This window comes from Theobroma cacao, chromosome 1, assembly GCF_053813885.1.
Source record: "Theobroma cacao isolate CCN51 chromosome 1, ASM5381388v1, whole genome shotgun sequence".
NCBI lineage: Eukaryota > Viridiplantae > Streptophyta > Magnoliopsida > Malvales > Malvaceae > Theobroma > Theobroma cacao.
The window spans coordinates 8,283,425-8,303,619 of record NC_142639.1 but is presented as its reverse complement, the minus strand read 5'-3'; the positions used below and the strand labels follow the sequence as shown (position 1 = coordinate 8,303,619).

The 20,195-nt window shown below is 37.1% G+C and overlaps 2 protein-coding genes across 8 annotated transcripts; both read left to right on the top strand.

The window, feature by feature from the left end:
- The first annotated feature begins 27 nt into the window (after positions 1-27).
- On the top strand, positions 28-9,441 carry LOC18611973 (uncharacterized). 2 transcript variants are annotated; one of them, XM_007048504.3, is made up of 13 exons: positions 28-194; positions 405-2,639; positions 2,731-3,305; positions 3,412-3,519; positions 3,615-3,715; positions 3,803-3,893; positions 3,986-4,096; positions 4,180-4,245; positions 5,683-5,742; positions 5,837-6,394; positions 7,101-7,220; positions 8,691-8,810; positions 8,905-9,441. In XM_007048504.3, exons 2-13 carry the CDS (start codon positions 452-454, stop codon positions 8,968-8,970), a joined length of 4,164 nt encoding a protein of 1,387 aa, XP_007048566.3. In that variant the 5' UTR covers positions 28-194; positions 405-451; the 3' UTR covers positions 8,971-9,441. The 2 variants fall into 2 exon arrangements, with proteins under 2 accessions (XP_007048566.3, XP_007048565.3); XM_007048503.3 differs by having other exon boundaries at positions 405-2,645.
- Positions 9,442-9,739: 298 nt separating this feature from the next.
- Positions 9,740-19,912, top strand: LOC18611972 (polyketide cyclase/dehydrase/lipid transporter). 6 transcript variants are annotated; one of them, XR_016027377.1, is made up of 12 exons: positions 9,741-10,282; positions 10,976-11,192; positions 13,376-13,461; positions 13,559-13,973; positions 14,102-14,202; positions 15,597-15,663; positions 16,940-17,167; positions 17,990-18,439; positions 18,683-18,755; positions 18,989-19,244; positions 19,342-19,430; positions 19,508-19,912. XR_016027377.1 is itself a non-coding variant. In XM_088807954.1 (11 exons), the coding sequence occupies exons 1-10, from the start codon at positions 9,891-9,893 to the stop codon at positions 19,234-19,236; spliced, it is 2,277 nt and encodes a 758-aa protein (XP_088664080.1). In that variant the 5' UTR covers positions 9,741-9,890; the 3' UTR covers positions 19,237-19,244; positions 19,508-19,912. The 6 variants fall into 6 exon arrangements, 5 of the variants coding, with proteins under 5 accessions (XP_088664087.1, XP_088664080.1, XP_088664084.1 ...); XM_088807954.1 differs by lacking the exon at positions 19,342-19,430; XM_088807958.1 differs by lacking the exon at positions 19,342-19,430 and having other exon boundaries at positions 19,488-19,912.
- The last annotated feature ends 283 nt before the right edge of the window (positions 19,913-20,195 follow it).

Genomic DNA, 20,195 nt, shown 5'->3' with positions numbered 1-20,195 from the left:
TAAAATGAATTGTTTCACTAACACATGAAACCCTAAGCAGAGGTTGGTTTAACTGAACAAAAAATATAAAAACCTCAACCCTATCACAGAAACGTTCCTCAAGTAATCCACTTTCAGTCTATCTCTCACCGTCTGTAGCGGAAACTCTTGCAATCGAAGCTAGCAATCTCTTCATCTATCCATCTCTTAGAAAGGTAGGAGTTGTAGATTATGATATTCCACTTTCAGTTTACGTTCGTCTCATTTCTTTTTTTTTTTTTTTTAATTTTGTTATTTTTTTTCTAATGTAATAAATCTTAGAAGTTTCATCGCTTCTTGATATTCTTTCTGATTGGGATCGCATGGCATCTTTCTGCGAATTGGATTGCCATTGCATAACGTGCGATCCTGTTCGAAAATCGCAGGGAAATAGCAAATTCCGGTGGGAAAGGGTACCAAGAAGGGTGGTACAATGTTTGGAGGGTCGGCGTTCGATGCGCTTGCTAATGATGATGATGGAGAGGTCGTTGATGATTCTCTAAAGGAAGAGGATAACGTTGGGGAGGAGGAGGAGGAGAATGATAAACATGCGCTCGCTAAAGCTTTGAGAGGGAAAAAGAAGAAGTCCAAGGGGGCAAAGAAGGGTGGAAGTTGGTTTACAGCGGCTGCACTTGATGAGCTTGATGACGACACGGGTGAGAAAGATGATGAGAAGAAAGATGAGGAGGAAGATACTCCTTCACTGTCTTTCTCGGGTAAGAAAAAGAAGTCGTCCAAGTCTTCTAAGAAGAGTGGTGGAATGTTTGGAGGGTCTGCTTTTGATGCAATTGCTAATGAAGATGATAATGGGGAGATGGTTGAGGATGAGAGTAAGGTTGAGGAGGAGGAGGATGATGATGATGTGCTTGCCAAAGCTTTTACAGGGAAAAAGAAGAAGTCCAAGGGGGGAAAGAAGAGTGGAATGTTTGGACGATCTGCTTTTGATTCAATTGCTGATGAAGATGATAATGGGCAGATGGTTGAGGAAGAGAGTAAGGTTGAGGAGGAGGAGGATGTGCATGCCAAAGCTTTTACAGGGAAAAAGAAGAATTCCAGGGGGGGGAAGAAGGGTGGAAGTTGGTTTGCAGCAGCAGCACTTGATGAGCTTGATGATGAAGCAGGTGAGAAAGAGGATGAGAAGAAAGATGAGGAAGATGATGTTCCTTCATTTTTCTTCTCGGATAAGAAAAAGAAGTCCGCAAGGTCTTCTAAGAAGAGTGGTAATTCCTTTAGTGCAGCATTGCTTGATGAGGAAGATGACGGAGAGGCTTCTGTATCTGAACCTGCTGTTGTTGATGATTTCGACGATGTTTCGGCGATTGCATTTTCAGGTAAGAAAAAAAAATCATCCAAGAAGAAGAGCAATAGTGCTTTTGCAATCTTGACTGATGGGACAGAGCCACAAAGTGAAGTTACAGATATGGTTGAATCTGAACAACCAAGTTTAGGAACTAGTAATGTGGAAGCTGATGATTCTAAAACTAACAACAAGAGTGAAGGGATTGCAGAAACTTCAAAGAATAAGAAGAAGAAGAAGAAGAATAAGAGTGGAAGGACTGCGCAAGAGGAGGATGACTTGGATAAAATTCTTGCAGAACTTGGTGAGGGGCCTACTGTATCGAAACCTGCCGCACCTCCTCCTGCAGAGGAGAATGTTCAGGTTCTGCCTGAAACAGTTATCCCTGCTGATGCCACAGGTGAGAAGGAAGGTGAGGAAGAAGGTGTGGAGTCTGCTGCAGCAAAGAAGAAGAAAAAGAAGAAGGAAAAGGAAAAGGAAAAGAAGGCAGCAGCTGCTGCTGCTGCTACAGCTTCAGCAGATGTTAAGGAAGAAAGTCAAGAGGAAATGAAAATTGAGACCTCTGATACCAAAAAGAAAGATGCTAAGAGTAAAGCTGCTGACAAGAAACTGCCAAAGCACGTTAGGGAGATGCAAGAGGCACTTGCTAGGAGACAAGAAGCAGAAGAGAGGAAGAAAAGGGAAGAAGAGGAGAGGTTGAGGAAGGAAGAGGAAGAGCGACGTCGGCAAGAAGAGCTAGAGCGGCAAGCAGAAGAGGCTAGGCGTAGGAAAAAAGAAAGGGAAAAGGAGAGGCTCTTAAAGAAGAAGCAAGAAGGTAAACTATTAACCGGGAAGCAAAAGGAAGAAGCCCGTCGCCTTGAGGCCATGAGGAATCAGATATTGGGCAATAAAGGAGGCTTGCCTCTGCCTAGTGCAGACAAAGATGGTGCACCTACAAAACGACCTATATATCAATCAAAGAGGTCTAAAACAGCTCATCATCACGCAAATGGTGCTGCCTCTAGTAAGCCTGAGGAAAAGGTACAAGCGAAGGAAAAACAGCAAGAAGAGCAGGAGACCAAGGATGAGGTGGATACCCTGGAAGATGAGAAGGTTGATGAGGTGGAATCAAATAACACAGAAGAGAAATCTGTAGTTGCAGATGCTGCTGAAGATATTGGAATGGAAGAGGAGGATGATGATGATGGTGAATGGGATGAAAAGAGCTGGGATGATGTTAATCTTAATGTTAAGGGTGCCTTTGATGATGAAGAGGCTGATTTTGAGCCTAAGCATGTGGTGCAGAAAGATATAAAGAGTGCTGCACCAGCTTCACGCAATGCAGGTGGTGGTTAGTACTGACATTGCTTGTTGGATTCTGTTGTCTCCAGATTTGCTTTAATTTTGTTAATTTTATTTTTTATTGGGTTTCACAGCCCCTCCTGCAGTTGCCAAGCCAACAGTTGAGACCAAGAAAGCCTCTGCTTCCCGATCAATTAAATCTCAAGATGATGAAAGTAAGAAACCTCAACCTGAGGCTGAAGCTCCAGACAAAAATATGAAAAAAAATACTGCTGCAAAAAATAAAGCACCCAGATCGGATGCTCCTCCTAAACAGAGTGAAGAAAACCTCCGTTCCCCGATTTGCTGTATTATGGGCCATGTTGACACTGGTAAAACAAAGCTTCTGGATTGCATTCGAGGCACTAATGTTCAGGAAGGTGAGGCTGGTGGCATTACTCAACAGATTGGCGCAACATATTTTCCTGCTGAGAACATACGGGAGAGAACCAGGGAATTGAAAGCTGATGCCAAATTGAAGGTTCCAGGCTTGTTGGTCATTGATACCCCTGGTCATGAATCTTTTACAAATCTTCGGTCAAGGGGATCAGGTTTATGTGATATTGCCATTTTGGTTGTTGACATTATGCATGGATTAGAGCCACAGACGATAGAATCACTCAATCTTTTGAAAATGAGGAACACTGAGTTTATCGTTGCATTGAATAAGGTCAGGCTAGATCTTAGTCTCAATTTTGGCTTAGCTGTTGTATTCCTCTCCTTCTTTGATGCTTTATTTATTTATTTTGTCTTTTATCTTATATAAAAAATCGCAGGTGGACAGACTCTATGGCTGGAAAGTTCTACGCAATGCACCAATTTTGAAGTCACTTAAGCAACAATCTAAAGATGTGCAAAATGAATTCAATATGAGACTTACACATGTAAAATCCATATAAATTTTTTGTTTGTCTAATATGTTTTATCTGATTTTGGTGGAAATTTCTTAATTTTGTGTTTTCTTTTTTTGATTTATAAGATTGTAACTCAGTTCAAGGAGCAAGGACTGAATACTGAATTGTACTATAAAAATCGGGAAATGGGTGAAACTTTCAGCATTGTACCTACAAGTGCAATCACGTTAGTCATGGATTCTCTGCAAGTTCCAAATCTACTTGGTAATTGTATTTTGGAAATTGGCCTAATGTTTTGCGGTTGATGTTGCAGTGGAGAAGGCATCCCAGATTTGTTATTATTACTGGTCCAATGGGCGCAGAAAACAATGGTTGAAAAACTTACATTCAATGATGAAGTGCAGGTGTGTTGTACTTATTCCTTTCTATTTTAAAATGGTTGACCATTTAAGCATCGTGCAATATGTGACATATTGTAAGTTGAACTTCGTGCCAGTGTACTGTCTTGGAGGTGAAGGTTATTGAAGGCCTTGGGACAACTATCGATGTTGTGTTGGTGAATGGTGTTCTTCATGAAGGAGATCAAATTGTTGTTTCTGGCTTGCAGGCAAGCACTTAAGCTTCTATTTAGCTGAAGATTTGATGAGATTGCTAGAGGCTAAATTTCTCAAATGTTATTTCCTATTTCAGGGGCCTATTGTTACCACTGTAAGAGCATTATTGACACCCCACCCAATGAAGGAACTCCGAGTGAAGGTATGGTTTTTTGGTTGTCATTTCTCATGTCTTTGTAGATTCTAGATTATCTGGTGGGAGAAGCAGGCTATATTGGACCTAATTAATGTTTTACAATAAAAGTAGGAGACAAGATTCATAGGACATTGTAATTTGTTAGTGCATTGACGTATTAATATGTCAATGAATGGGCAACTGTTTTCTTCTAGTCTGATTATCTGATAAGTTCTACATTATTCAAATTTTTATTTTGTGGGGATAAACTTTGGAGTGAGCAGTAATCATCTTTCTGAGAGCTTTATCAGTCTATTGTTTGAATCAAGGACTTTTAAAGGTGTAATAGCTCCTCAGGGACCACAATGGATAGGTTGGTGTTGTCAAAGGCACAAGTGGCACTTTAGGTGCTAGGACCTTCACATCCCCAAGTTGCATGGCACAAAAAGTGTTTGTGTGCATGGGATAAGGCAATTCTAAAAACTAGTTAATATGTACATAAAACAATGAAAATTCTACCTACTGTATATGATAAGCTTTAAAATGCATTGTTTTCTTAATAGATTTTGAGGAGGTGCATGGAGTATGTTACCCATTTTTTTTAAACTTCTTCTAAAGCAAGTTGGCATTGATCATTTCTGACTAGTAAATATAGCTAATTAACAGTAGAGAAACTGAAGCATATTTTGCCGTGAAAAAAAGTGTCTTTAGTTGCAAAAATGAACACTTGATCAATAGTGCCTTGCCCAAGTGTTGTGAGGTGCTTTGGTTGAGTTGTGCTGTCCCTTATTGCCATCAATAGTGCCTCGCCAAAGGGTTGTGAGGTGTTTTGGTTGAGTTCTGCTGTCCCCTATTGCTAATGTGCACTTTGATCTGGGTCTACGTGCATTCATAGTTGTGAAGGTAATATGGGCGTCTCCATTCAGGGATAAGGCTGTGACTGGAACCAGGTGGGGGAAGTAGGATGTATAAGAATGAATTTTGGAGTGATATGGGGAATAAGGTATTGTAGATAATTTGAGAGTCTTTAGTTTCTAGAGAGAAAATAGCAGTCAGGAAAAGCGATACAGGTGGTGTTTGATCGAAACAAATGGTTTGTTGCGGTTGAGGGGGTATGATTAACTTAAGTCTATAAGTTGGTTAGACATTTTTCATCATGGAAGAGGAGACTTTGTAAAATGGCTTCATTGTGGAAGTGGAGACTTTGTAAAATGGCTTCATCGTGGAAGAGGAGACTTTGTTGAATTTGATGATTTTTTTTTTTCTAAATGGCTTAAATGGAGAAAATTGGAAATAATTTTCAACCCATTGAACTGTAGTGTGATATCACAGAACAGCATTCGTATTTGAGAACCACCCCTCACCCTCCCCATAAAACAAATCCTATGTATGCTGCATTTTGGTGGCCACTAATCTGTAATATAGTGCAACATGATGGCGTTTTTGTTTTTTGGATAATTGCAGGGAACATACATGCAGCACAAGGAGATCAAGGCAGCAATGGGTATCAAGATCGCTGCACAGGTGATTGAAACTTAGTAATAGATTTGCTTGACTAGTACATTTGATAATAGCGTAAATGAATTGAAGGTTAATCTCCTGTTCTATCATTATGTAGAACCTTGAGCATGCTATTGCCGGCACTGGTCTCTATGTTGTAGGGCCTGACGATGATTTGGAAGATGTCAAAGAGGCAGTAAGGGAAGATATGCAGTCAGTCATGAGTAGGATTGACAAAAGTGGGGAAGGGGTTTATGTACAAGCATCCACCCTTGGCTCTTTGGAAGCATTGCTGGAATTTCTGAAAACTCCAGAAGTAAATATTCCTGTTAGTGGTATAGGCATAGGCCCTGTACACAAAAAAGATGTAATGAAGGCCAGTGTAATGCTTGAGAAGAAAAACGAGTATGCTACCATATTGGCTTTTGATGTCAAGGTGACACCAGAGGCTCGAGAACTAGCAGATGAACTGGGTGTGAGGATTTTCATTGCTGATATTATTTATCACTTATTTGACCAATTCAAAGCATATATTGATGGTCTGAAAGAGGAGAGGAAGAAGGAAGCAGCTGATGAAGCAGTCTTCCCTTGTGTTCTGAAGATTTTACCTAACTGCATTTTCAACAAGAAGGATCCCATTGTCTTGGGGGTTGATGTCCTTGAAGGCATTGCAAGGGTACAATTTTTATCAGTTCATTCAGTTTCTACTTTCCAAAATAAGTTTGCACAATTCAAGTTTGGCATCCAATACTTATCATGACATGAAGTCTCTATACTCTTGAACCTGCATTCAAGCTAGAGTGTTTAAAAAGCCAAGAAGTTCAATCATTAGATTTGCTCGAATATTTCTAGAAAATGACTGATAGATCTGATGTTGCAATGAGAACGTTATTTAGCCTAGGAAAATGTGTTTGAAGGAATAATGAAAATGTGGACAGATTTTTAGATGTAGATCTGATGTCTTTTTAGCATTGCATGAAAAGCTAGTTCTGGATAACTGACAAATCTGGTTTTGCACTGACAACTATGTTTTTTCTTAGGCAAATGTGTTTGAATGAATAACCAAAATATTGACAAATTTTAGGATGTAGATCTGATGTCTACTTGGCATTGCATGAAAAGCTGGCCCCAGCATCGTGTTTGTAATATGTTTTTTCAATGGGCCTTGAAACCATGACTCAAACCATTCTTAGTTGTTGAAAATACTGTGGTGAGCCTAGGCATATCCTACTAAATTGTGAATTTGACTATGAACTACTGCTCCAAACAAGCAGAAAATTGAGAAAGATTTATTATATGAGCTTTTGGTTGTTTAACTCAATTTTTTTTATCCATAGTGTTAATGCTTGCATCTTTCTGATACTATCTTTCTTGTTGTGCAGGTTGGCACTCCAATTTGTATTCCTCAAAGGGAATTCATTGACATTGGCCGACTTGCTTCAATCGAAAATAACCATAGACCTGTTGAAGTTGCCAAGAAAGGCCAGAAGGTGGCCATTAAGGTTGATTTTTCTTTTGCACTTGCTAAATATTTTATTCACCTTTTAAGTAGAATTGATTTCCTAATCTTCAGTTAGCTCAGTGGATATGAGGATGTGAAAATGTCACCAATTTCATGCCCTTGAATATTAATAATTGATGTTTAACCTCTCACAAAAAATGATGCCATAAAAGCCTAATAACATTTTGATATCTAATTGAGATTTTTATTTGCCAATATTCTTCTCCCAGTTATTTCTCCGTTGCTTTTAGGAAAATGTCATTCTTGAGTTTGAATTGAGCTTGCTTCAATTAGTTCTACCGGCTTGTTTCATCCTTGCTTTAGCTTTGAAATAATTGACATGCTGAGATTTCACACACTATAGAAATCTTTCACATTACATGCATGTGTTTTCTGGCCAAAAGAATAAAAACATGCATGCGTTTCTTCTGCTTTGTTAGAAACCCAAGAACATTTATAGCACAGACCAGTACAAACATGTCTTGATGGTAGACTACTACTTCTGAATGTTTCAACTGCATTCTCATGATTGCATGCGAATACAATGGACATCATAAATTGTGGTGAATCCAACTCCATGGAACTTTCTTCTTTAAAGTTCTTATTTGGTAGCACCTTCTGGCATGTTTCCATGATTGAAAAGTTAAAGGCTAATTGTTATTGATAATAAATGGAAAAGAGTCCAACTTAATAATCTCTTAAGATCTGTTTATATGGATGTTGGAACGCTACATCTTACTATAACTCTTAGATATCTCTTCTGGCAGCAAATGCAAACATTATTTTTTTACTGTTTTCTCCCCTGCATGGTGAACATCAAGAGTTGAAATGACTCTTGCAAGTTGTTGCAACTGATTCATGAAGTCAAAAGAGATATTCCAGTACTAAACAAATGCCAGCTAACATAGTTTCAATGAAACATTTGTGATGCTTACTCGAAATAATATTCCAGTACTAAACTACTGTTTAGATGATTCCAAGTATCTTTGGGTGTTTGAAAATAGAAATTTTAATTCTCCGAATTAGTAATGTGAAGGATGATTATGAACATTTTTTTTCTTTTAAATTTTAACCCCCCATAGTTGAGTGTTTTTCAACATGGTTTGCTTTTAATGTGTTGTATGAAATGACAGAATTGCTATAATTTTAAATGTCTTACATCTACAAGTGGTGGTAATATCATATGTCATGGGCACACGTAAATGTAGACCATTGTTAGTCACGAATTGACCAGCCTAATATCCCTGAATGCCTCTTCCTCCCCTCCCGGCCTCCCCTGTCCCCCCTTCCTCTTCTAAAACGTGTAGGGTGCATGTTGGGTACATAGGATGATGGAGAGGATAGGATACAGAAGATAAGAAAGTTTTTGAGTTTCCTTTTTCCCTATACCTCTAACTGATAGACAGTTATGCCAAGATGACAATTGCTTCAGCTAGGTCTTATTCAGTACTTCTCATTTGTCTTTTTGCAGATTGCTGGATCCAATCCTGAGGAGCAGCAGAAAATGTATGGGAGGCATTTTGAGCTTGAGGATGAGCTTGTTAGTCACATTTCGAGGAGGTCAATTGATGTTCTCAAAGCTAATTATAGGGTGAGTTAGTGGGCTACTTATTATCAGTGTTCTTTATCCCTCGCACTTTTTTTTAGTTTTTGTGTTATTGTATAATTATTTTCAAATTCTTTAGGATGATCTGACCCTTGAGGAGTGGAGGTTGGTTCAGAGACTGAAGATTCTTTTCAAAATACCATGAGCATGATATGAATCGACTTGAGCAGTTGCCTTCTAAGCAGTACTTCCAAGGGGTGGTCGGTTGTAAATTTCTGACATTTGGCTTGAGAGAAGAAGTTCAATATCGAAATACCATGCCAATCAAATTTTAAGGTCGATTTTTCACTTTGGGGGGGGAAATTCTCACGTAAAGTTTTGAACAAGGAATCGCTTCATTAAGTGCACTGCTGGGAATGGTCATTGTCCCTTGTAAGCTGTCACTGCAGTGGTGTACGAGTGTTGTATCTTCCAGCACTCAATGGTTCAAAGCAGAGGGTAAAATATGTTGAAATGTCCACAACTTACCTGCTGCTTTCTTTGTTAAAGAAATTTTGTCTTAACCAATGAGATGAGATGAGAAATAAGGCAAACAAACATTCATTTGTTGTAGCTGTTTTCAGTCACAGCATATAAAATGATTGCATCAGAAATGTTTACCCTCTTCTTCTAAGAATCTACATTGTTTGATAGCAATTTGCATGTTCGAATCCCTTTCTCTTAATATAAGAAAAAAAATGAAAAACGATCATTGTTGCTTGATAACATTTTGCGTGGGGGTTTGAAGGCAGAGGGGCTTATGGGCGACTACAAGACAAGCAAAGATACGGTCGTAGAGGTAACTCTCACAGCCGCATGTATGTTTGTTGAAAAAGACCAAAGCACCCTTGCAAGGGGGGAGATGGTTGAGCTTGAGCCACCCATTCTTGTTCTTGTCTGTTACTATTAAGGACGAAAGGCGAAGTGAGGGAGGAAGGAACTCGTGGCTCCCAGCCAGCCAGCAACGCTGCTTCAAACTTTAAACCAACTTAACTGCTAGTAATGAAAAGAGAAGAGAAGCAACTGGAACAAACAGTGAAGGCTGCTTCTCTCAAACTCAGGCACAAAGCCAGTGCATGAATCAGTATGATCAACAGTTCCATGTGCAAGGCTTCGAGTTTGAGCCATGCAACTCTCTCACTCAGAGCAAAAAGTTGTTCATTTCCAGTGAACAACCCTAATCGTCTGTCCAACAAACATTGCATGGTCTTTTCCAATGTTAGAAACAGAGCCAAGACTTGTTTGTTGACGAACGCGTACGTGAAAAGAGCGAGGGATTTCGGTGGAAAAGAAGAAGAAAAAGGGGAGGAAGCCAAAGCACACGGGAAGGAGAAAGTGCACTGCGAAGTGGAAGTGCTTTCTTGGAGAGAGAGGCGAATCAAGGCCGAAATTTTGGTCTCCGCTGACATTGATTCTGTCTGGAATGCTCTCACTGATTATGAGCGTCTTGCCGATTTTATTCCCAATCTTATTTGCAGGTAAGGTAATCCCCTTCCCCTTCCCCTTTCACCATTTTCTTCTTTCTCTGGTACTTTCTTGCTTGCATTTTCTTCGAGTAAAAGAAAATACTGTTTTGAATAAAAGCAAAAAACTTAAGATTTTAACAATTTTTTCTTTTTTGAATGACGAAATGTATCATCTACTTACTTTTATAGTCACGCTATGTTTTAGTATGTGTTCATCCTTGGACTATATTGACCGTGTAATGAGGTCCCACAAAATCTATGCCAACATTGCAAATTTGTCGATAGGGAATTCAATAACGTCCCTTTTTCCTAATGCATAAATTTTCTTTGAAAGTTTTTTTATCATAATTGAGAAATCCCAACCCCCTCCTTCCCTTTTCTTTAGAGCTAGAATGACAAAGGCTAAAGCTAATAATGAAGAGTGAGCTCACATGTAGATCATAAACGTTTTGTGCTGTGGTTATGTACGATTATGGTTAAATTGATACTGAACTGATGTTTTTGTCTGTTTTTATAAGAGAAATTCTCTCACTTTTAATCTTGTTGGATGTAATAATGCATTGTGAAGACTCCTACATCATCTGCTGATTTAATAGAGTATTGTATATTGTCTTTGGTGAACTAGTCATTGGAGAATGTAGACAAAACTGTTTTTTCTGTTTTCTACTAATCATCAACTCTCCAACCCATTTTCATTGTGGTTAGTATCACTCTGAATGCAAATCTGCAGTCAACGCTTATCTACTTCCTGTCACTCCCTTCTCTGTTATTTGAATGGAATGAAATATGTCTGATTGTTAGTGGAAGAATTCCTTGTCCTCATCCTGGACGAATATGGTTGGAGCAGAGAGGTTTGCAAAGGGCATTATATTGGCATATTGAAGCACGTGTAGTCCTTGATCTCCAAGAAATTTCCAATTCGGTAAGCATCTTATGCCCTGTAGTTATGGTGTGGAACTGTGTTATAAATACTAATTATCTTTTAGTCAATCCTAGGATTTTGCTCATGTATATTTCCCTTGCTCGAATACTGATGGAGTGTTGTTTTCCATACCTTGTTTATCATTTTTATTTAAATATGTTTTGTTGTGTAATTCACTGCAATGTCCTGTTTTTCTCAAGTTGGCCCCTCATAGAAAGAAAGATATACACGTGTAAAATTTCCCATTTCCAACAAATGCTGTTAGCTCCATTGGATGTTAGACCAAATCAGTAGAACTACAATCTGCAATCTTTTCGCTATAGATTTTAGTTCACAGTCATAATCATGATTATCTTTAGCTTTAGCTGTTGCAAGAGCAGTTGCCTCTTCCAGCAGCATTACCATCATATCATCATCACTAAAAATTGACTTCGCTGGCACTTGTAAAGATAAATTCTACCTTGTTTCAGTCTATTAGGGAGGCTAACAATTCAAGACAGGTTTAATCTACTAATCTTGTATTTACATTCCTTTCATTTCTTTTACTGTGCGGGCATGGAAATTTTGAATTATTGTTGGAGTGTTGAATGATGTCTAGCTTTAGAAAACTTGACCTTCATGGACCACCATTGAAGGTTGTATTTCCATGCCAGTCACAATCTTGTAGATCCTAAACTAGGACTAGAAGAGGCAAGAAGAGTTTGCCCTTTATGCTGGTCGAGCAACCTGTCGCTGTTATTATTGTCAAGAATGGAGGAAACAAAGAATGAATTCATTTTGAAGACATTTTCGTTAACCTACATAAAGAATTACTTGGTTCTAAATGATAACATTTTTTAACCTTGTCACGTAGATGCTTCCTTAGTACTCATAACTATTATATGGTATGCATGTAACTTATTTTTTCAGTCCTTCCCATATCATTGACAAAGATTTTTGGAGGGTTCACATAATTACTAATGAAACTATAAGCCTGAAACTATTGCAATTGCAACTAAGAAATGGAAATGAAGTTTGGGTCGTAGTTGGAGGATGAATATTGTAATTTGGCAAAATAGTTCGATATAACCAATAGTATCATGTCATAGGGCTTTGCCTGGGTTGGATGTGAATGAGCAGTGAATCATCTCTGTCAAAAATAAAGTAGTTGATGAAACATTTGGAATAAACTAGTTTAATGGAAGGTGATTACTTATGAAGATTCGAAATAAAGGCTCAAAGCATATTTGACATGAATATTAAGGAAGAATAACGTCTCAAAGAGCATTTAATTTCTTAGTTGCTCAACTATTAATTATGACAGGTGCTGTTAATCATCCTACAAGTATTCCAGGACTTTTCCTGTGAACAGCTGACTGCAAGGAATGAATCTTAATTTTGGAAAAAGAATATTGGAGCTCTGCTTGGCTTAGGAGTAAACAGAGGGAGCTTTGTCTTTGCCGTCCTCTTTGTACTAACTTTTGCAACCTCCTTTTTCAAGCTCGAAAATTAACAAGCCTGTACTTCCTTTACCTACCATGGATCCTTGACCACTCCAGATATGATATTTCTATTTGATCCATGAAATATTTCAATCTGCACCTCTTTAAGTCCCAATATCCTTATTTTTGAAAATATTGAATTAACTTTTGATAAAATGAGTATGCATGGACTGTGAGTGAATAATCAAGGGGAGAAGGCGCCTAAAGGCAAGCAATGCTAAGCTCTATCTCTAATTTTGGGCAAGGCGAGTTCATTAAGTCACTAATTTGCAGGTTTAGTATGTGGAACTATTTGAAAAAGAAAATAAGATTTTGAACTGAAATTGACTCAGTCGCTTGTGATTTGAATAAATTTCTAACTGTTGTTAACTAAACTTTTATCTTTATTTGCCCAAATTGATTAGTAGAAAGCTCTGACTTTTAATCTTTATAAAGCAGTTTTTCAAAGAAATAAAATTGGGTGAACCTTGAAACTGAAAGAGAAAGTTGGATTTCAAGAAAAGACATGGATGAAATTTGGGAGCTGTGAAAGCAAAATCATTGAAGAAGATTTTTATTCAGCTTCATTTCTTCGTTGGATTGTTTAGTTGTGTATAATTGAATTTGAGTCATTTCATTTGTCTTTCATTATTTTAATTTTCACATATGCCTGTCTATTCTCTTTAAAACCTACAAGCTTTATAAGTGTTGCTTGTGATTCAGTCCAATGGTCGTGAACTCCATTTTTCCATGGTTGATGGAGATTTTAAGAAGTTTGAAGGGAAATGGTCAGTCAAATCTGGAACAAGGTAGCATCAATGTTTTGTTTTTCATAGCCAACAAGTTCCAGCGTTGCTGATTTTATCATATGAAGTAAAAGTGTATCTTCTCTGACTGCTTTTGCAGGTCTGTCACTACAATTTTATCATATGAAGTTAATGTAATTCCGAGATTTAATTTCCCTGCCATTTTCCTGGAGCGGATTATTAGATCAGATCTTCCTGTGAATCTTGGAGCCTTGGCTTCTCAAGCTGAAAGCAATTATCATGGGAATCAGAAGATGTCAATAGCAAAAGATATGGTTAGAACATCTTCGCCTGTTCCGTCTTCACCTGGAATGGACTTGGATGGTGCACTCTTGGAAAAGGACAAACTACTACCAGTAGACCTAAGAGAAAGTTATGCTAGCTCCAATCTTGGTCCCTTGCTTTCATCTTCAAGTGAGTTGAACTGTAACTGGGGTGTTTTTGGAAAACTGTGCAGAATTAATAGGCCTCGCATGGTGGATGAAGTTCATCTTCGTAGATTTGATGGCCTACTGGTAACTGATTGTTTCTAGACCGTTCTTGTAAGGTCTTCCTGTTCTATGGAAGGCCGCCCTTGTTTTAGCTATCGCTGATCAAATTATTCTGTTTTAGCTGTTGCTGATGAAATGTTTTTGGGCTGAAGGAAAATGGAGGTGTTCATCGCTGTGTTGTTGCTAGCATAACTGTAAAAGCTCCTGTTCGTGAAGTTTGGAATGTTTTAACTGCTTATGAGAGTCTCCCAGAGTAAGTAATGATTGTCTTGTTTCTTGAACTCCAATTTAAGGAGATTAACTGCTATTTTTTGTGCTAAATTGGTTTTTCAATTCCCAAAGCTATAGGCATTGGTTGTTATATTTCAATTCCCAAAGCTATAGGCATTAGTTGTTATCATCTGATAGTTTGGTGGCATCTTTGACTTGATCTTTCAAAATTTTACATTCAATAGCTTTGTTAATTAGATTTTGGAACTCCATTTGTTGCACTTTACTGCCACTGAAGTTGGGTTTGAGACTCAAATAATTAGAATAACCTAATCCAGAAAAGTTGAAGTGATGTATGACACATTTGGGGAAGTACCTAATTAGGGTTTCTGGTGGGTATGGGTAGAAAATTAGGAATTTTAGTGTTTAGAGTTATGGTAGGGAATCAAATTAGGGTTTAATTCAATTCATATTTTATCTCAAGAAATGGTGGAATTGAGGGAAAAGAAAAGCATGCTGGAAATTCTGGTGGCAGCAGAACTAGAGTAAATCAGTGATGTATTGTCCTGTTAAGCAAGATTAAAGAAGATTATGGATGCTGTCTTATGCTATTAACAGTAGTTTGAGGCATATTATAGAAGTAGAAAGAGAAAGGAAGAGGAAAAAAAAGAGAGAAAATGCTCAATTAGCCAATAACCCAGCTCTGATCGACAATTTCACTATAATTCAGGTACCAAATGTGTAATTAACCCTTGGAATAAAGAGTTTGAGTACCACATTTTGGCATCTGAATAGGTAAACCCAAAAAGACCATGCTATTATTGTGCCATCATGATGATCTCTCCTAGTATCCATTAACAATTTAGGAGCTCATGGGAAAGGGAGTAATTGAAAAAGAAAAGAGTCACTAATATTATCAGTATGCTTTTGCTTTTTTCTGGAAGTAAAATAGCTAAAGGATTTGAAAAGCTGTATGATATTCGGTAGTCATTGGCACTTAAACATGCTCAATAAGGCATACCTACATGAGGGCTGCTTACTTTAATTGAAGTAAGCGAGCATCTTGCAGGATGTGTGGCTTCAGCCACACAGACTAGAATAAAATTATACAAGTGTTAGACTGCACTGGTTTGGAGCTATTGCTTCTCAGTCAAGTAGTGTAAGGAAGAATATATATATATTTTTTTGCGCATGCAACCTGTGGTTATTATGGGGTTTTTGTCCTCAATATCAACCTGTAAGTCTGTATTTCACCATCATTCTTGTTTCAAGCATACATAACTTACCAGTTACCACAAATTCTCCACTGCTCCCATATTGATTATGGAACGGAATAAGTTAGATTAAATAAATCTATAGTGTTCAAATATATATGTCTTTGCAATAAAATAGTTCTTCACATTCCTTTTTTTTTCTCATTAAGTTTCATTTTTGCAGGTTTGTTCCAAATTTAGCTATTAGTAAAGTTTTATCACGCGAAAACAACAAAGTTCGCATTCTCCAGGTATAAGTAAGATTTTGTTTCTAATGAATTATTGGCAATTTTCACTTTTAGGGTGCGTAGTGAATTGCCTTTAGATTCTCTTGTTTTTGGTGCAGGAATGATAAAATTTTTTCTCATCTTGTCTTTTATGTCGTCCATATGGATCATGTAATCCAACCCCTCGTCCGAGAATTGTGTAATCATCTCCATATAGGATTGTTAATCCAATTAACTTTCCATACCTTTCCTATAAGGTTGAAGACAATGAAAATAATAGCATTGAATAAAGAAATTACCATATCCAATCCTATGCACCAAATGTGAACTTAAGGATGTTTCCCTACAAAAGACCAACTGAAGTACATAAATTATGTCCTTTAAAGCGATTATCATTCTGAACATGTAGGCAAGGCCACAATGGTCTAAATCATGGAGACCATGGCATCAACTGGTGCCAAGTAACAAAAGGCACGAAAAAGGTTTTGGTAGAAAAAAATAACAATGCCACAAAAATCATGATGTTGAACTATTAGTTTTATTGAGATCTTAAAGGACTATATATGTATATCTTAAAATCTTGCCTGTGTTCAGCACCCTTTCTCTGAGCAGTTCTGCTAAGGATTTTGTCCAGGAAGTCTACTTATTCCGGTTGTCTTGTATGGTTTTACTAGCATTCATTATATGCATAGTAGTATGGGTCATGAAATTAAGCTTTATAAAGGTGTTGAAGTATGTACCAGGTTCCAAATATAACTACTAGATAAATATTTATAATTTTAATGCTATTAAATGACAAATGTAGTACACAATATAGATTGATGTTATTTATTAGATAGTTTAACCATGCATTAACATTTGTCATGAACATGATGCAATTAAATGCATCTCAAAATTACATAAAGCAATATTAATCAGTATAGTTTATCACGTGACATCTCAATGGTTAGTATCTTGACACTCCATCTAGGAGGATTCTGGTCGAACTCCTGGGAATGGAGGGGTGGGGTCTATGGGATGGGAAACAAGTATCTCCCTTGGTGTAGCATAAGACTGTATGGGCCAGAAAACTAGTTAGGTAATTCTGTTTGAATGCAAGTGTTTTAAGTCTGCATGCAAGTGTTTTGAATGCAGAAAATGTGTTTTGATTTTGTCCTTATCTTTTTATCATTTGAATCCCTCCCATGAAGCATAAATTTATAACAAATTTGATGGTGATTGATGATCTATATTAGTTCAACTAAATATAAAGCAAGAGTAGCCTAGCCTATTTTATAATGTAATCAGTTCCTTTTTGCAGGAAGGATGCAAGGGTCTATTGTATATGGTTCTTCATGCACGAGTCGTTTTAGATCTACACGAACAACTTGAACAAGAGATCAGTTTTGAGCAGGTTGAAGGGGATTTTGACTCATTTCAGGGAAGATGGCTTCTAGAGCAACTTGGAAGTCATCACACGCTACTGAAGTATTCTGTGGAGTCAAAAATGCACAGAGATTCCCTTCTTTCTGAAGCTATAATGGAAGAGGTATGGGAATTATGCATTCTGCTTTTCTATTTTCACCTACTGTCTTATTCCTATTCTACAGTTAATGTATATATTGAAGTATTGTAAGTGTAAGTGTGTAACTTGAATATAATAAATATTTTTTGTGTAAAGACATCCTTTTTGGTAAATTCTCTTTCCTTTGTGCATGTTTACTTGAACCATGAAAATAGAACTTGGTCCATTCGAGCATCCCAGCAGAATGTTTGAAATGGCAGCCTTTGTTGACCTTCAAAGTTCTTAGATTTCATAAAATTATAAACTACATATAACAAGTTCTACTTACACAGAAAAAGACTACTTTCCACTTTCCAGTTTCCGATGTAGTCATACCTTCACTTAGCAGATAAGAAATCCAGAATGTATTTGGAAAAGTCATGGATGGATACCTACATAATAAATTTAAATAAGGAGTTTTCTAGAAACTCTTAATACAACTTTAACTGAATATCCATAAAATCCATCCTCACAATATATGTAGATTTTTCCTTTTTTACCTTCCCTACATGTTTGTTTCAGAACCAACCTTAGAAGCCTACAAAGTGTGTTGCGAGATAAATGTTCTTCTGAGAACTAGTCTCCAATCTTGTGTGAATGTATGAAGACAGTATAATAGGCATACTTGTGCTTCCTTGACTACCAGAAAAGGGGGAAAAAAGGTCTAATGGCTTAATGTTTTTGGCTTTTTGTTTTTGTATTTGGAACTTATAAATTTTTTATTTTTTTTATCCTACATTTTTTATTTTCAAATAAGAAAGAATATGCTAAAAAAATATTGACGTTTTAACTCTTCTCACCTTGTAGGTTATATATGAAGATCTACCATCCAATTTATGTTCAATTCGAGATTATGTTGAGAAAAGGGAGGTGGAAACACATGAAAGTCGACAACTTTCAGGGAAAGAAAGTTCTTCCTCCAGCACAAACAATGAAACAGGTTATAGTGATACTGCTGAGCAGGTTTTGGATTCCACTAGTCCTAATTCATGTGGACAAAGACCCAGAGTTCCTGGCCTGCAAAGGGACATTGAAGTCCTTAAAGCTGAGCTCCTGAAATTTATATCTGAACACGGACAGGAAGGATTTATGCCGATGAGAAAGCAACTTCGCTTGCATGGCCGAGTGGATATTGAGAAAGCCATCACACGCATGGGTGGATTTAGAAGGATTGCATCTTTGATGAATCTCTCCCTTGCATACAAACAACGCAAACCAAAGGGCTACTGGGACAACCTTGAGAATCTACAGGATGAGGTGGACTGTTTTGTTACTATCTCAATTGATTGATCATATTGTTTTTCTTTTAACTCAATATTCTAGCCTCATACACATGCAGCAATCAGCCAAATGAAATTGGAAAGTATGCATGTTTTGATGAAATGCATTCATTCAGCCTCTTTAAAATATTAGATGGTAGAAGGTTATTGCATTAAAGAATCATAAAATGTACAAGTTGATAATGACAAACTATCTAAATTGGCCAGTGTTACCTTTCAGATTAGCCGATTCCAGAGGAGCTGGGGGATGGACCCATCATTTATGCCCAGTAGAAAGTCTTTTGAGCGTGCAGGTAATTCAATTGTGATATTGTTGCTTCTTGTTCAAACTATAGGTTGCTTTCATTTTGTTTTATTATTAGCATCAAATAGTTGGTATGATGTTGTCTTCCATCAACCAGAGCAATTTAACGTAGTGAAAATTATTTTTGCAGAGAACAATGTGCAATGCTATTAAAAGAAAACTGTCCCCTTTTAAAAGAAAATTAGTTCTCTTGTTAATTCTGTTTAAATTAAAATGTTACAGGGCGTTATGACATTGCACGTGCATTGGAGAAATGGGGGGGCCTTCATGAAGTTTCTCGTCTACTGTCTCTCAAGGTGAGACACCCCAGCAGACAACCGCAAACTACTCCTAAGGAGAAACAGATTGACAACGTAGCAAGCAGTGATGTAGAGAGTGAAGGAAAGATTCCATCAAATTCTTATGTTTCTCAAAATCCACAAAAGTGGCTCAAAAGGCTACAAGATTTAGACATTGATTGGGTCGACTAAATATATAGGTACTAGTTTCTTTGCTCCGTATCTCTTAAAATTTCTCTTTCTCTCTCTCTCTCTCTCTTTGTTTTCTTATAATCTTCTCATCATAATATTATAAAGAATGGCTGTTGCGGCTCCTAGCTATGATAATCACCATGGAAAACAAACACAGGGTTGGCAAAGAAAACAAAAATGCCTCCACCTCCAAGGTTTGAAAATCGTATAGTCTGCGTTTTACAATTTTAAAATATATTTCTGTTTTCAAGTTGCCATGTTGCTGCTGCAGCAAAGGTTCTAGACAGTTTACTTCTTAAGACATGGCTGAAGGTTCAGATGTGGGACTAATCAAGGTTTCAACTTGTAATACAAGCACGTCTGTTTGGGAAAATTAGTCATTCCAATTACTCATCTTTTCAATGTGGAGGGACTAGTTTGGTTCATTTGAGCTTGAAAGAGCTAATGACATGCTACACCAAGATCAGAATAGCTGTGTCTATACCCCTTGGAATAGGTATTAGGAATCACTTCTTATTGGGCAAATTAACATTTCTATGTTCTAGTCTTTCCAGAAATATTAGGCTCTTGGCAAGCAGTACAGCCTACAAAACAACGAGATATAGCAGTGAAAATATTTGTTACATATATTTCATTTACTTTAGGAATATATTTATATGTTATTATTTATCTTAAATTATGTTCATCAGGATAAATAGTTAAAGTTAATTTAAATTTATCGTTTCATAGTATATTATTTTAGGATCATAGATATTAATTGAAGTTATAGTTTATTGATAGACATTAATTGAAGTAGAGAGTTGGGTAAAATTGAGTTTATAAATTGATGTCAGTCTTTGTACGTATTGAAAAGTGTTAATCAAAAAATGCAGAGTCAAAGCTTTTTTTCCCTTTACCTCTTGTAATAGCTTAATAATTAAAAAACAATTAAGGATAAAGGCAAAAATAGTACTTGTGTT

Coding starts and splice junctions, on each gene's coding strand:
- LOC18611973 (XM_007048503.3), top strand. CDS start 452: ATGTTTGGAGGGTCGGCGTTCGATGCGCTTGCTAATGATGATGATGGA. Junction 3,716..3,802: donor GTACCTACAAGTGCAATCAC/GTTAGTCATGGA, acceptor TTGATGTTGCAG/TGGAGAAGGCATCCCAGATT. Junction 5,743..5,836: donor GTATCAAGATCGCTGCACAG/GTGATTGAAACT, acceptor ATCATTATGTAG/AACCTTGAGCATGCTATTGC.
- LOC18611972 (XM_088807954.1), top strand. CDS start 9,891: ATGATCAACAGTTCCATGTGCAAGGCTTCGAGTTTGAGCCATGCAACT. Junction 13,462..13,558: donor TCAGTCAAATCTGGAACAAG/GTAGCATCAATG, acceptor CTGCTTTTGCAG/GTCTGTCACTACAATTTTAT. Junction 15,664..16,939: donor ACAAAGTTCGCATTCTCCAG/GTATAAGTAAGA, acceptor TCCTTTTTGCAG/GAAGGATGCAAGGGTCTATT.